The sequence below is a fragment of the Copidosoma floridanum genome, unplaced genomic scaffold, assembly GCF_036245765.1.
Source record: "Copidosoma floridanum isolate Cflo_tuat_1 unplaced genomic scaffold, Cflo_Japanese_pri ptg000001l, whole genome shotgun sequence".
Classification (NCBI taxonomy): domain Eukaryota; kingdom Metazoa; phylum Arthropoda; class Insecta; order Hymenoptera; family Encyrtidae; genus Copidosoma; species Copidosoma floridanum.
Genome location: NW_028321878.1, coordinates 13,403,529 through 13,420,221, shown reverse-complemented (window position 1 = coordinate 13,420,221; position 16,693 = coordinate 13,403,529). Strand labels below are relative to the sequence as shown.

Below are 16,693 nucleotides of genomic sequence, written 5' to 3'. Positions count from 1 at the left end.
GCGCGCAGAGAAGGAAAAAAAGGAAGAAAAAAAAAAGTTAGGGGACAAAAAGCACCGTCCTTTTCACTCTTCCCGTGTCCTGTAAGCGCGACTGCTGCTGATGCCGAGCCGTTCAATACCGGAAGATGTATCTAATCTCGTCCTTTGGCCCCGAGTCTTCTTCCCCCCACCCCCGCGTCATTGTGAGCCCTACCTCCGTCGCGTGCGCGATCTTGGCTCTTGTGGGAGTACAGGTACTTTTGTGCACGGGTATACGGGGAAATGCTCTCAGGATCGAGCCAGAGGAGCGTTTTACTTGTCTGTTTAGGACTCCTTTGAGCTCGCCCTCGTGCACCGTGGAGCTTTGAACGTATATATACCATTATTTTTCCTGATGGGAGAGGATTTTTTTGAATCCGTACGCGCGAGTGCAGTTTTAAAAATACGTAGAGATATGGGAAATCGGGGGATAACAGGCCTCTCGGTGTCGAAGCCCGTGGCAAACGAGACGAAAATGGAGTGCCGAAAGGGTAGTGTGTCAGTGGAGGGTGAATTTTCTCTCTATTTGAAATTAATTTTTCCCACTCGCTCGACGGGGAAAAAAGTGGACCGTACACGCGTACTTTTAACGCTCGCTCGCACACGGCGGGAAACGGTGCTCGTTGTGTTTCGTGCAGTCGCGGGAGTATCGAATGTGCCCCTGTGACGAGGTCCGTAATTTGGACTCGGTCACGCGATGAGGTGACCCGTCCTCCTTTTTTTTTCATGTTTTATTCAGTCCATGCGGTATATCGAGGATCCGTGCGTGTTTATTATTTTTTTTTTTCATCGACGCTGTAGTTGTGTAGAACTCGGTGAACTGCACTGAGCGCGTGTTGCCATGGGTAAGAAACTATTTTCCTATTTTTATTTTATTTTATTTTTTTTGTTGTTGTACTGATAAAAAAAACAGGGGAATTTGAAATGTTCGGGGAGTAGGGGATTTTTCGTGTGTAATGTACCTACTTGAACGAAGGGAGCTCGGAGGGTTGTTAGAAGAGGGAAATAACCGACTGCTGTCGTTTTGTATTTTCATCGAGACTTGATGGAACAAATAATCCTTTGACGCAACCACTGGCACGACTCTGAAATTCATTTCTAGGTTCCAGATATTGCAGGTGTTATGTGTTTTTTTTTTTTTTTTTTTTTTTTTTTTTTTTTAATACCACTGAAAAATCACCAGTTGGAAAGAAAGAGTAGTATTTCATGCTGTCAATGTTATAAAATTGGTACACGGGTAGTCTCAACCTTATTAAATAAGTTTTATTTTCACCTTAATTTTAAAAAATTACTCTTTCTGTTTTAATTTCAGAGAAAATAAAGTCAATTATTTTTATCAGTACACAAATAACCATAGTTACGATTATTCTTATCTTATAAATTAGTGAAGAATATACTGCTAACAAAACTTTGTCTTTTATGAAAAACTCTTCAATATATATAAATAAGCAATTGGTGTGTATCGGAAAATGTTGGGTGATAAACAACTATTTTTCCCATCATACTCGTTTGTCTAGTAGGTAAAATAATGACAAGTATTAAATATTCCATACAACTCCTCATCTCATGGATGCCTATACATCTGATAAGCACATGGCGTGGTAATGCTTATTCATCGCTTTTTTCGTGCCCCACAAGCTCGTTAATATTTTCCAACTATTTTAATACAAAAAAAAATAAATAAATAAATAAATTAAATAAAAACGTAAGAGGTAAAAAAAAGCCCAATTGAAGAAGGCCTGTGGATAATTAAATATGGATTAACTCGAAGCTCGTTGGGGCCCGTTAATTAAGAAGGAGGGAGAAAGATATGCTTATTAAAGGCTGTCGACGATCTTCCGTGCTTTTGATATTTCGTTGCGGAGCCAATTTTGCACGAGCCCAAAGCCCAAAGCTCGAGGAAACGAGGGGATATTGTATTTTGGATGAAAATCATTGTTTAATGCCAGAGGAAATTATTTAAAATGAATTTATGAACACGGCAATCGACTTTCCTGTCAATCTCAAAGAACGTTCTTGCACTTTGTTCAACGAAATGGCTAATTAAACGCGATAGCTGAAATTTGATTATCAGCTCGTACATTCATTTTATCATTTTTCATTATATTCATCGAATTTTTCAATGACACACAAATACACCAATTTGAAGTGACTTTCGTGTCGTGTTTGCTTAAAGGTAATTTTTTACATTTTGTCGTTTCATTAAATACTTGTTTGTATTGTGAATAACGCTCTTATTGATCGCTTGAGCCCCGTTTGAAGCGCCCAAAGGGAAAAACGGCTCGTGGCACTCCTCGATAAATTATTATCGACGTTTAACGCTGATTTCCTTCGACGGACGGGAATTTCAAATTGAATTTTCCCCCCGGATTGGGAAAGCGGTTTTTGAAATGACGCTGTTCACTCGGGTGACAGAGGGGATTTAAAGCATCAATTGCAGCTTCATTTTCGTAACGAATATCATGTTTGTTCGGATGAAAAAAAAAAAAAAAAAAAAAATGGTACAGATGACAGTTTTAAAATAGAATAAGCATAATTATAACTTGTTTATAAGCGCACTCCTCGACCGAGTGGAAATTTTAATATTGAACTAATGCTTTTTATCGATTTTCAGGCGGACTTGTCCTGCAGAAATACACAGCAGAGCGTTGGAGCCATATACACGCACACCAACTTCGTCACACTGAAATATGTAACAGATGCCTGGGGCACGGATCAAAATGGATTCAAGCTTGTTCTTACGGCCGTCAAAGATCCCAGTACGTAACCAACATACTAACTTTAATCTGATATATTTTTCATGGCGTCTTTATCTAGTCTCTCGCATAATGGAGAAAAGGGCTGTAGTAAGTTTTACCATGAAACTATGGACGCCAGTTTATTCACTTGAATTTTTCCTCTTTTTTTTTTGACGTAATCCTTACCGTAGCTCTATGAAAAAATTGCTGTATTTTCACCGTATCTCAGCTACACAGTACAGTTTCAGGGTAAAGATTACACGAAAAATTTATTACCCTGTACGGCGTATTCTGAAAATGTTTCCGGAATATCATACTACGAAATGAAGCTCTCAAAAAAAAAAAAAAACACAAAAAAAAGTTACTTTGTAAAATGATTTTTAATTAAAATCAGTAAAGAAATTCCAGATAACTTTTTCAAAGCTTTCCGAGAACGGTCTGATGAAATTCATTGATTTTCGATGGACAGGATGAAAATTTGATCCCATGGTAACGTTTTAAAAAACGCGTATATTTTCCCTCGTTTGACGCTGGTTTAAAAATAAAAATCAAAAAACACAAACTGGAATACCCAACATCAGGAAGTCAAACAACATTATTCCCTGTGAAGCAAAATTTATTCTTTGAAAACACAAATCTCTAAAAAGATAACCCAGTGGTGTGGGTAGCAAAAAAAAAAAAAAAAAAAAAAAAAAAAATAACGAGTACACGAGCCCAATAAGGGTAAAATAAGCAAGAGTAGAACGTATAGCAGCGTTGGTGGTGGTGGCATCGCGCCTCTTGCAACACAAGTATACTTGCACAAATGACACGGAATTCCCCTTTCAGACGCTCACTCGCCGGGAAAGGGGAATAATAGGCAGTGGAGTATACGTGTCTTCCCGAGAGGCCTCTTCCTCGCCTGCACTCGTGCGCACATATATGTATACAGCACATCGGTGTAGCGGAGAGGGTGCACGCACGGACGAGGGATGTAGTATCTTCGGGGAGACGGGGTGTACATGTGCACAGTAGGTATACAGGAGGAGGCAAACGGTTTACGATGCGCATCTTGACGTGAGAAATTGGCTCGGCCATGGAGAAGCGGCAGTAGCGGCGTTACGGATTTTATACCCTCCACCGAAGCGACGACGCCCCGGTCTCCCTCTCCTCGCCGAGCGGAACTTGCATCTACACCCTCTATCTTGCTTCTTCGACTGAACCTACTATTTTGGAGTTTATACTGCGGCGCGAAACGTTTCGGCATCGCAAACAACCTTTCGTGACTGCGGCGGTGAGTGCCCGCCTGGTATGTATATCGGTCGGAGGACATTGACTGCTTTTATCGGATCGTGGGACACATTTGTTACCTGCCAGCTTTTTGGGGGTTAACGGGACGTTTTCGCACTGGCGCTCTTACGTGGCGGGACTTCCCTTTTTTCAAGGAGATTTGTTGAACAACAATTTACTTTGTGCCTCCATCAAGTTGTCTCGGTGTCTGTCCTCGAGTTTGGACCATGTAATTTCAACAGTAGCTTGTAAATATTGATACGAGCACCAACAACGGGATGAACCATTTTTCAAAATATTTGGTGCTGATGAGTATACCAAAATAACATTAACGTTACAGAAAAGACATTTTGTCGAAAAGATTTTCTTTTGACCAAACGAGCATGAGTAAGTTTCTTTTTAAAGAAAAGTGAAAATTTCGATTGCAACAAGAATTGTAACTTGTTAATGAACGACTTGACATGAGCAGACATTTTTTTTTTCCTAGTACAATTCGTCATGAATGACTAATTTATGAGTAAAATTTCTGAAATGACGCACAGCAATAATAGATTAAATATATTTATATAGATATAATTTTTCGGGCTTTTGACTTTAAAGTATAAGTGTTAGTCACTTATGAAAAATCGTTTTCGGAAAATCATAATTATATGTTTTCCTCGAGTTTTTGTTAACTGAGCATTTCAAAACTTTCTATTTTCAATCGCATTAAACTTTTCTTACAAAAGACACCGACCCTTTGTGAGTGCATATTACTGCTGTGCTTTGTAAAAATCGTGAAGGTATACTTGTACTTATCTACCAGTCTATTGCATAAAAACCGGCAGAGGTTTAATTTATCTGAACAGTTTTGATTTTTCGAATACTTAAAACTTCAAAATTCAACGTTTTAACAGCATTGCGTGGGTTGCATCTGAAAAAATAATCTCGCTTCGGCGAACACTCGAGTTACATGCAAGCTTGACTCTGCTCTCAACAAGCAAACGTGCAAACTTACGATGTAACTTCACGTTACTTCAAACGCGTCACCCCGTCGAATCGTTTCCCTCCTCAGCGGAAAAATAAAAGCATCAGATATTTCATTGTTAAAGTAACAAGAAACAAAAAAAAAAAAAGCGCCTTCGCGTTTGACACAAACCCGAGCCCGAGTCATGACGTATCTCTTTATTTGTTACGGCCCCGAGGTGGAAGAGGGCGAAATGCGCTGGAAACATTGATTCATGCGCTGCCTCTTTCTTTCCATCCCTCCCATCCAAACCCCCTCACCCCCAACACATAGGCGGCCTCTTCCGTCGCTCCCTCCTCTCCAGCATCCGCGTACTTCCGCCTTTTCTTTGCATCTTTTCTCTCCTCCGCTCTCTACTGCCTCTCTTACTCCCTCACTTTTTCCATTTCCCTCAGACTCTGGTACACCCGCTCTCTCTCTCTGTCTACCCACCTACATACCCTCTCCGCCGCCCAGAGTTTTCTCCCGGCGCACAACTCACTGGCCTATTTTTCTCCCCAGCCATATTCTCTTTCGCCAACATTTTCCGCCCTCCCCTTTCCCCTTTTTTTCTTTTATTCGTCTCGCGCGCATCTTTTTTTTTCCTTTTCTTTGATTTCAATCTGCATTTCCAGGCACATGTGCACACGTGTATCAATGGCAATATAGGGATGCCGACGAAATGCAAAAGTACACGCCGAGATTCGCCTCACATACATTCGCTGACGAGGGGGTGGGAATGAAAATTACATTATTTTCAAATTGTCAATAAAAGACAAAATGCTCGCTACTCAAACGGTATATGCTATTATTGTGTGAATTTTTCTTTTCCAACGTAATGTCTATTGCATATATATGCATACAAGTGCACGTTTATAGACGGAGTGCGTGAATAATTTACAGGACTGTTTTATTGGTGATGCGAAACATGTTTTCTCGCTACTCGTTATGAATTATATTGGTACCATATGCGGAGCCATGAAAATTCTGTGAAATATCGGAGACCTCATTGGATATTGCACGTTCAACGGGAGCGTAGCAAACACGTGAAGCGCACCTCATGTCTAATCCAGTCCATCGATGATCCAAAGATAGACGCTCGGGGACGAGAAAGGGCTTTCTCCATTTTCCATCTCTGAGGACATGTTTATTTAAATTTCAAGAGTCAACGCAATGTCATCCTAATAACTGTCTGATAGTTGCACAAGAGTTGGCGCTTTTTTTCGAAACGACAATGTTGTCACTACAACACTCGAGAAAAAAAAAAGAAGATCGTGAAACATGAAACACCAACCTCCAATTATCAAATACATTCAAGTTAAACAAATCAAACTCCCCTCCAACGTTAACTCATGAAAGGCAAATCCGTTCGTACATTAAAACAATCAAAAGGGTGTTCCGCTCGAACAACATCTCGTTACTAGAGCAGCGTGTAGAATCGCAGCGCAATAACAACACCGCGAACAAAGATAACCACGCACATGTACGGGTATACGCCAAGGGATGCGAACCCATTTCCCAGGCGTTCCCGCAAATTTCTCCCCATACGGGCCAGACCACCGCTCATCGCGGCAATTTTCCATTCTCGTGCTCTCCGGGCGAGTGTTAGTTTCGCATGTATGCGGAGCGAGAATTGTTTAGCTCCGCTTTTACGTCCGAAGAACGCGGAATGTCATAGGGGCGTAGTATACAACACATGGTTCCCGAGCAAATCGTCATTGGGCGCGTCTCCGTGGCGAGAGGGTACTTTTTTCCCTGCCCTCCCTGGGTTTCCATCGTCACGTGGTTATATTTTTGACAGTAGGTTTTCCACTCCACTTCTGCCACTGGCACGTGAATTTTTCAGCTGTCGTGCGTGTAGCCATTCACACGTGCGCTTTGTGTGCCCGTACATATAGAGATACTTTTTGTGGATCGAGGACTTTTCCGTGTTTTTATTGCAAACATGCCCTTTGCACGTTACTGCTTTTAGCCAATCTGGTGCACAACTATGGGTCACATGTAAGAACCCAACTAGTATACACATCCAGCACGAACTGGTGTAAGTTGTTACTTAATCTCTGTATAAATGTTGCATATACCTATACTCTGTAAAATAGTGAATATATACAAACAGGCGGTTTCACCATTTCAAACTTGTATACTTATAACTCATTTGAACTAGCGAATATTCATCATTTCTACCAAATTAACGGCTCACTATTTGAATTAGTTGGTACTACTCGAAATGATATGTATCGGTGATACCATTATCTTCATTTGGATCAAAATCGGTTATTGGATTACTGATAAATATTGAGGGTGCGTAGAAAAAATCTCGCCCACTTACGCAAATAATGAAATTTTCACTATTTTAAATTTAGTGAGTGCAGTAGATGTTTCTTTTCCCCGGAGAGTCGTAGAGACACACACCACTCGAGAGGAAAAAAAAAAAAAAAAGCCTCATCGACTAATTTCTCCGTGGCCCAAACTCAGCAGGAAACGTTCTCTTCGAGCATTCCAAAACCCTCCACACCACATAACTCTTCGTACCCGCGCGAACCCCCAAGACGCTTATAAGCCACGAGGCTATTGTTCTCCCCCGAAATCTCGTTTGCATCATCCGTACAGCAGCCCAATCGCAAACCGATCGAGTTTCGGGAGGAGCGATCCTCCACTCCCTCTCGGTTTAATTGACCCCCTCGGGAAGGTGCAGGGCTCCCGTGGGAGATGCCCGTTTCCACCCCGACTTGATACCACACCAACATATACATATACTTTGCAAGGAGGAGCTGTCAATATTTGCCCCCATAGTCCTCCTCCGAGCGCGAAAAGGTGACACGCCAGATCCGATCTCTCGCTGGTATGATATACCATGTCGTTTGATTGATTTCGATTGCGCGGCTCCTTATTCGGTGCAGCGTGGAATTCCCGAAATCAATCGTACACGAGCTCTGAATTATTTGGTCTGGATTATAGAGCCCTGATTTGGGCTGATTAATCATCGTTGGGTTTCGCGCGCGAGAGTGCGGTTTGGCCATTGTTGCGCCAAAGTGAAATTGATCCGTATTTCGATTGATCCGCTTGATGATGACCTATTGTGTGTGTGTGTGTGTGTCCAGCAAAGAGTGGCTTTCGATTGAAAAATTTCATCAAGAGAAATACCGGGAAGTATGTTTTTGAAAAACAAATTCCGATATGGATTCTCGTGGGTGGTGGGGGGGGGGGAGGAAAAAAAATGAATAAAGCAAACTGGACGGCAAAACATTTCGCTGCATCTGGTTGGAGGGATTTGAAACAACAGCGGGCGTATACGGTGTGTTTGCCATCGGTATTTTCGCACCTCCACGCTTCGGGAGGTATACCTGCGCGTATTGCGTTCCATTTGCTCTGGGCCAATCAATTTGTAGCTGGAATTTTTTCACACACCCCGACGACGAGAATACGCGCGTCAGTTGTGCACGGCAGTGGAGTAACGATGCGCTTTATTTGGCAAACAGGTCGTGGTTACCGGCACCGCTCGCCCCCGGGGTTCCGTGTGTGTGTACCACACATTTTCGAAACGAGTGTGATCGAAGCTGAAAATTCCATCCACGGGGTGGGAAGTTGTTACAGGGGTGAGCGTCGAGTTTTTTGCGTGCTTCGGTGAAATTGAAGAAAGCAAATAGTGTTGGATTCTGTTTTTTATTTTTTTAATTTCCGTTGATAATCTAGATTCAGAGGAGTATTTTTGATGTATATTTGTTTAATTTTTAGTTCTGCGTTTTTTCATGAATCATAATTTTTTCTGTGATTTATTCATCAATGATTGAAAAATTAACTGTAGCACTGACACAAGTGATAAAATATTAAAATAGGCCCAATCGCCACAATGAGCTTTATTTTCAAAAAAGTTGTAAAACTTGTACGTCAAAAGGTATAGCTCGTAAATTTTTTCGTATAAGATTTAAATTCATATCAACAACTATTAGAATCTTTATCATCATCATCGTCATCAACATCATGGTTTTGGTTGTCCTTGTCATCATCGCCATTGACATCGTTGTCAAGAGTGTTATCATCAATCTGATTACCTTCATAATTTGACGCTGCAAATCATTATGTAATAACTGTATGATCCGTAAATTTTACTATAAAAATTATAGTTATGAAAAATAAATTACTTTTGTGCGCACAATCAACTAGACAATAATTTTGTTTGGAAAAGCAGTATTGTACACCCACAGTCACGTGAAGTTAATTTTACGCACATGAACGATGATTATAAATAATCGTAAAATATGTTAAAAATACATTACACTTTTTTTGTCGATCAATAGATCCGTCTTCTACCGATTCAGGGGGTTCTACCCCTTATTAAAGCTGTCTCGGAAAATCTTGGAAAAATTGCAGATGCAGCAATATCACGCATAATCCACAGAAGAAGGCGTGGCGTTAGAGTTAAAAAGCTTATTATGTATACAATACTTCTGAATTAATAAATAAAAGCTAATGAAACATATTATTTGTCTGTTTAATTTTATTTACTTTTCATCGATAATTGATTATCGATTCACTAATAATTTATTTATTTTTTGTATGTTGTCCGTAAAACTATGCTCGTTAGATAGTCAATGCTATGCTAACTTTATCAAGGTTTTCAAAAACTCATCTTCAAGTATTAAAAGGATTTCAAAAAGGTTGTTACGGTATACACTATGTATGCAAGGAGAATTAGCTGTATATTAAGAAAATAACATAGGTTTGGGAGGGGGAGCTTGGATTTTCAACATTTTTATTAGTTCTGGAATAATCTTCGATAATAAGGTTCTTTGTAATTCTTATGCCTTTTTTAATATTGGTTTACAAAAATTTTTTCTACTTGAATCCAAAACATCATTAAAAAATTGTCGTTATCCCCACAAATTTTTTATAACTGTACGAATCATGCCTTCAATACAGAAACTCTCAATCCTTATGCCAATTTCAAAAAAGTGTTGTATTATTTTATAAATGTGTATAAAGGGACTAGTTTCCCGTAAAATGAATAAAACAAATAAACACAATACAGTTTCTATCGCAAAAGTGAGAAAATTACAGAACAAAGCTAAAAAAAAGTTGATAAACTTTTCTAGAACCGAAACAAATTTAGCCCTTATCTGCGTAAGTTGAATGATGTTTTACACTAGCAGCTTCAGTACCACTGTGTAATAGTAGTGGAAGCGAAATAACTGTCTGACAAAACAAAAAACTTGCGGAAAATGAAAATTAATGTAAAAAATTTTGACACCTCGCGTGGGGATCTCTCAATTTCCCAATGATTCTACACATGCCTGATGTAACTTTGAGTATACTCCGAGAGGCATGACTGAGTAAATCGTCGTTGAACGTCAATCAACATCCCCCTGGTCTATTAACGAAATCCCGCGCAGGAGCGGATAATTTATTTTCATTGGTTCGAGGAATATATATTCCCTCCCGTCCAATTTTCTCGAAAAATAGTTCTACCAGAACAGCCAAAGTCTCATGCACACAAACGCATTACGCGGCACTTTTTCCGTGAATATAATTTCCGCTTCGGTGATATATATATACGTAACTCACTATATACATGTTGAAGCGAAGAGGAGTAGCTTTTTTACGATCGTGTTTTGCCTGTAGGTAGAGACGGGCATCGATCGACTCTTACGTATTGTACTCCTGCGACCGTATATCATACATGTATACATAAGTAACCCACTTATTTCTACGAGAAAATCGTAATAACGTGGTTATCGTGGCGCGTGGCTTTAATACTCATGTCCTTGCCGAAGCCGTAGGCAAAAAGGAGGGAAGCGTAGAGTAAAAATTGAAGAAACGCTAAGCAGGTAATCCCCCTCTGGTTGGTTTTATTTATAAATTCTTTGTACCTCTTTTTGCTTGTACCTATTTCTACAAGCCATCTGCTCCTTTCTTTTGCAGAATCCGTTGTTTTTAACTTGATCGCCAATTGATGAAAATGCGTTTGCATCGAAAGTTAATTAAATCACTTTAGGGAATCATTTAGACAGTTTGTTGATTCATTAGTGAACGTTTCAGAAGGTTTTGCTAATGTTCTGAATTAAAATATCTTACCATACCTTGAATGAGCAAAATGTGTCGTTGTTGTCAGTCACAGTTGCTAAATAGACTGAAAATCCTTCTTTATTACGTGATATCGGATGACAGCCCAGGACTATAAATATTAAAATCCAAACGCAGAGCTGGTTTCTCACTAGCGTGACTCCCCGTAACGGCAGCATCAGTTGATGTGGTACAATACATCTCTAACTTTAGCCACTGGACTCCATCCGTCTGTCGGCTAAACTCACGTACATTTACTCCCTACCTGATAAGATGATAGAACGTGACCCCATATGGCACGCTGTTTTGTGGATAACCTGCACTTCAATTATTTATCAGCGGAATGATGCCTGTACCTCGGCAGCACAGTGCACATTCATACTTTTTTAATGAGGTGTACTTTCACGTGATCCGTATTTTATTAAATATGAAAACGTAGGAATGAAAAACATTTTTTTTTGTGAAAGCTTAACTCCTTGGAACTTACGTTATAAAGCACCTTTTTGAATCGGTGAGGGGATTTCTTTTACTTTAAGGGTTTCTTCATTGGTGCATACTATTCAAGCGATTTTCCTCAGTTTTACGATTTCATTATCTATTTTGTATAGTATATTACATATGTTACAGCGACACTGAATCGATATGATTTGTATCTCCTGTTTCGATATATCGATAACCGAGATTACTTGAGTACTGTAGTCCTCAAAAAGTATCCTTAAAAAATCTCTCAAGTGTCTCTGAAGTACCAGTTGTCTCGAGTACCAGCAGTTTCCCCTAAAAATTTCGAAACTGTGGCTTATAAAGCACCTATAAAAAAAATTAATCTTGTGTCCGTGGACAAGTGGTTGGATGCAGATTAGTCTTTTGAGTCAATTGTAAAGACAAAATGGAAAAGCCCAATACGGTGAAGAGCCCAGTTTTCCTTGGCATTACTCAACGTGACGATAGGATCACACACAAACGCGTCGTTTGATCTGACGTCGCAGCAGCAAGCGAAATGCAAGCACTTCCGTCCCCTGACCGAAGCAGTGATTTACCTGTGCACATGTACACACACGAAAGCCATCAATATGGTAATACAATGTACGTACATCGGTGTTTTCTCTCAGCTCTTTTTCTCTCAATTACCGGCTCTTGTCGTTGCGTGTCTCGTGGAAAGGAGAATTATTGCCACTGCTGAGTCTCGGCTTCTGAACTACTAATGGAGGTGCTTTGTACCTTTTCAGGTATATTCTTCCTCGAGGGAATTAACATAGACGTCTGAAGTTCTGGCTCCAATTAAACGTACACATTATGCACGAAATCAAAGCAAATATGTAAGGTTGTATCACGTGTACGATATGGGCTTTTGTATCTTATTTTTGGACCCATAGTGAGATCAACTCTTAATTATAATGTACATTTCCAAATAATTTTTTTCCCATTTTCACAAAACACATGCAATATAATGCAAAACTTTTTACAATGTCATTAACGAAATATACAATTTCACATCTTGTTGAAATACTATGTATATAGGTACGTCGTCCAGGTTTTGTATCGATCTTCCAACTCCACCATGAAACCGTAATCCATTTTTCAAATCTGTACAACACCGTTGGGGGGAAAAAAAATACGTATCCACCCACATTACGATATAAATTCGAGTTTAAAATCACAAAGCCTTCGACTCCTCCCTCGTAAATCTCGGCTCGCTCGCCGAAACGGGACGGGAGTCGAAGCGTGAACATTTATTATTCCTCCCGAAGCCTCTAATCGGATTATACTTGGGATCTACGAACGCACGCACGCGTCTCGCCCCAAGTTTGCTTATTCCGTTTTTACAGCGTCGAACTTTTAAATTGAAATGTACACGCCGCGGCTGCATTATATCGCCATTCCTGAGTTCCCCGGCGGTGCAAAGCCGCGACGCGCTCACGTAGTCGCAGAAACCCGGACGCAAAATCCCAGCCAAACGGAATTACGAAGCCGCTCGTCGATACCAAGGATATAGGGTACACATGCAGTGTACAGAAAGTTCATGGAAATGTGGTAACACACCAACAGATGATTTTCGCACGCGTCCACCAAGTAATTTGGATTGGTTGATTCTGTGTTTTTTTTTTTTTTTTTTTTTTTTTTTTTCATCGCTGAGCAGTAAGATCCTTTTCTCTTACCAGTGTATACATTTTTTTTTGAGCGGTGAGGAGAAAAAAAATGACTGTGCTAGAATAGTAATCTGGTGTCATTCCGTCGTCTAAGGACTTTTTACTTTGGCCAATCTAATTTTTTAAATTTCTGTTGTACAAACAGTAATAATCACTGTACTTACAACAAAAATTACTGTTCTAAACAATAAAAATTATTGGTCAAATCGTAAAAAACGTCTCTAGACGACCGAATAGTACCAGATTACCATGTCCTAGCACAGTTTTTTTTTTTCTCTCAGTACACGAAGTTATTGAAGGATATCCCGAGTATCTTTGAAATGCATCACGTCACATTCTCATAGTCAATGAAAAAAGACTTTCAAAGTCATCAAAAGTCTGAAAAAGTCTTTTGAAATGACTCAAAGTTTTTTTTTTTGTCGTGATTTCTAAGTGTGTGCACAGGCCCATGAACGTTTATACATATGGCAGAAAATCATCGAGAGATAACAATCACTGACCCTCTGGCTGCGATTGTCGAGCAAAAAGCTCCGGCAGCAGATCTCTCGGATTGCAATTTCGCTCGCTCGTTACGACTAATCGCTACCCAAGAGAGTACAAGTGCCCGTACGTGGATGACTAATTCCGAGGGATCGCGACGATGATTTGGCGGGTGTGTGTGTGTATTATTCAGGTACACACACGCAACGCACGCGCGCATGCAAATTCGCTCGAATTGACGTGGACGTCGGTGGTGTGTGTACTTTTGACAAGGACATCATGCGATTCGCGAATTAGTCGCGGTGGACGTGTGTTTATTTATAAGTAACGACGGACTCTCGAGTGTGGATTCGTTGATTTGATAAAAGTGATTGCAAGCTCCAGCGGCTCTTGTTTTACTTTAAAAAAAAAAAGCTGAGAGGTTTGTTTTTCGCGATATATTTAACGAGATGGCATTATTGATGAGGGAGAGAAAAATAATAATGAAAAACCTTTTTGGGTCGATTATCTGTCGTTAATTGTTTCTGGCAAAGTGGTGATGCGATTTATTCATCGGTCAACGGAATAACAATCCCTGAATTACCATTAATTTATAAACAATTGTTACGAAATGCGAGCTAAAGTTGCAAAAAATTTCCATTCATCCGATGAAACCCGAAACTCGCAGTAGCGCTCGTGCACAAAATCACACCCCTCGATTAGTATTCCGATCGCAAAATGGCCGAGTAATCAGTGCAATCAAAAGTAACACGAGCCCAATTTTCGTATCAGCGCAGTTGAGCCAAGTTAACAATGTGAATGCACGACTTTTTAAAAACGACGAGAAAATTGAAAATAATGAAGTTGAGCTGAAATTACTCGCGCGCGAGAGCAGCAATTGCACGTATATACGTGCGTATAGACGGACACATGCAAGCGTGAGTGCATGAGTTTTTCCGGATCTCGTTGCGCGTGGACGCGGTGTGCGAGTACGCTCGAGACTCTCCTTGGGAGCCAACTCGACTGTAACAACGAGAATTCACTCGGTGCGTTATTCGCTCCACGAAGTTTTTTTCGCTTTACGCTCTGGATCGTGCTTTGCAAACGTAGAATGTTTCGTGTGATATTTTTTTTTTTTTTTTTTTTTTTTATGAAATTATGATGGTATATGCTGATGAGTGGATCAGTGGGATAGGCTGTCTTTCTATAGACGAGGTACTTGATTCACTTGAAGTCTCTCCTGTGTCATTATTTATTTGTTTTATCTCTTGTACAACGTGTTTTTTATACTGGATATAATGTTTAAATGGTGTAAAAAGGATTTAAATATCGATTCTCCAACTGCATCAAATAGGACTTTATAATATCAAGGCATAACAAATTTAAGGCCTATTTTGTATGCTGTTTATAAAAAATATCAATGAAATAAACATTTTTTGTCTTGACATTGGAGAGAAATTCATCTTAAAATCGGATTGCATGAAGGGTAACCATAAATAAGGCATCACAGTGAAAATATCAGTCATTTCAATTGATTATACTATATGGTGTTTGTGGATCCGAATCCATCTTGTGAGTTTTATGACTAAATATCGATTGTCATCTCGTTTATAATTAACCTTTTAAATGCCCCACCTGTTTTACACTTCGGAATTCGACACGTACGCCAATCAAGGCTTATTCGAAACCTCGTGGAATTTCTCATGTAGAGTATGATTAAAAAAAAAATATTTCCTTGATATTCAGTACAATTATTAAAAGGACAAACATGTTTATTGCTTTTTTTTAAATAATTAATACAAGACGTAAAATGTTGAAAGTCGAGTCATAGCATAAAAAAATAAGAAGCAAACTCCTGTAAAGCTCTACTAGAGATGAAAAAATGTTGAAAAACAAAAACACGCACTCTGGACAATTTTTTACCAAGTTTGTGCAGAAAAAAAACCCCCACAACACAAGCCCGTTAAAGTTCCAACGAGCAGAGCTTTGCATTGTTCAATCCAAACGTATTCAGATCATTAAATTTCCCAAACAAACTTTCGAGGCAGCTTTCCTCAATTTGTGTTGCAATTTATTTGGAGCTTGGCCGTAGCCCCCCCTCCCCCCCAACTTTCCACTTCTCGGAAGGGGCTCTAATTACAATTCGATGTTTGTTGCAGAACACGCCTGCAAGGATTTCCAGTGCACTCTCAAGGAATTCTGCATTGATAACGAGCTAGTTTGCGATGGTGTCAGCCACTGCGAAGACGGCTCCGACGAGTCTACCTCCACCGTCTGCATCAGTGAGTATCGTCTTTTATTTGGCACTTGCGTGTTGTATGCTCACCTACTGGTGAATGAAGTTGTTCTAGTTGCTTTTTCGGAGAAATGAAAATTCGTTTTCTCGACAATTTAAAATAGTTGACGATGTAATTAAATTAGCCTCGTATGTTTATTTGTTTACAGTCACAAAATTAATTGTTTCGATTTCTTAAATGTTGTTACGGTAACAATAGTTTTAATAGTGATTAAAAATACCTGACATTTATTAAATGAATTCTGTTGCTTGACGAGTTTTCATAAATTATTGCTGTTCAATCTTGTTATGATGCTGGTATTTTTTAAATGAGATAAAATTGTTGTACTTTGTACGTTTAAATATTTAAGTTACATTTGGATGGACAAGTGTCCAAAGTACCACATTTTCAATGTATTTTAAAACAAAACAGTATTTTATTATCTATTTTATATTTCATTAGTCCACATTCCGTATCTTCTGCAGCACAAATATGTGCATACACACCTTTTACCCTATACATATGTGATTGTCTTTTATTTTTTATACAATTACTTGAATTTGACATAAATTGTAAAAAAAATCGTAATTGAAAATCGTACTTTTACTAGTACAACTAATAATACAATGCCTGCTTGAGCTTCAAAAAATTGTAAATCACCTGCTGTGAAAAGACCTTTTGATTAGTCTGAACAAAAATTTATTAATAAAAAGCTTTATCATGTGATTTTAAAAAAGACGT

The 16,693-nt window shown here is 39.3% G+C and overlaps 1 protein-coding gene across 1 annotated transcript in view; it reads left to right on the top strand.

Moving 5' to 3' along the window:
• LOC106640595 (lost and found) overlaps window positions 1-16,693 on the top strand; it is a 56,746-nt gene that overhangs the window by 29,630 nt on the left and 10,423 nt on the right. Inside the window, exons 3-4 of the mRNA XM_089589775.1 lie at window positions 2,633-2,777; window positions 15,836-15,958. Coding sequence (XP_089445901.1) covers window positions 2,633-2,777; window positions 15,836-15,958 — 268 coding nt within the window. The remainder of the gene's footprint in view (window positions 1-2,632; window positions 2,778-15,835; window positions 15,959-16,693) is intronic.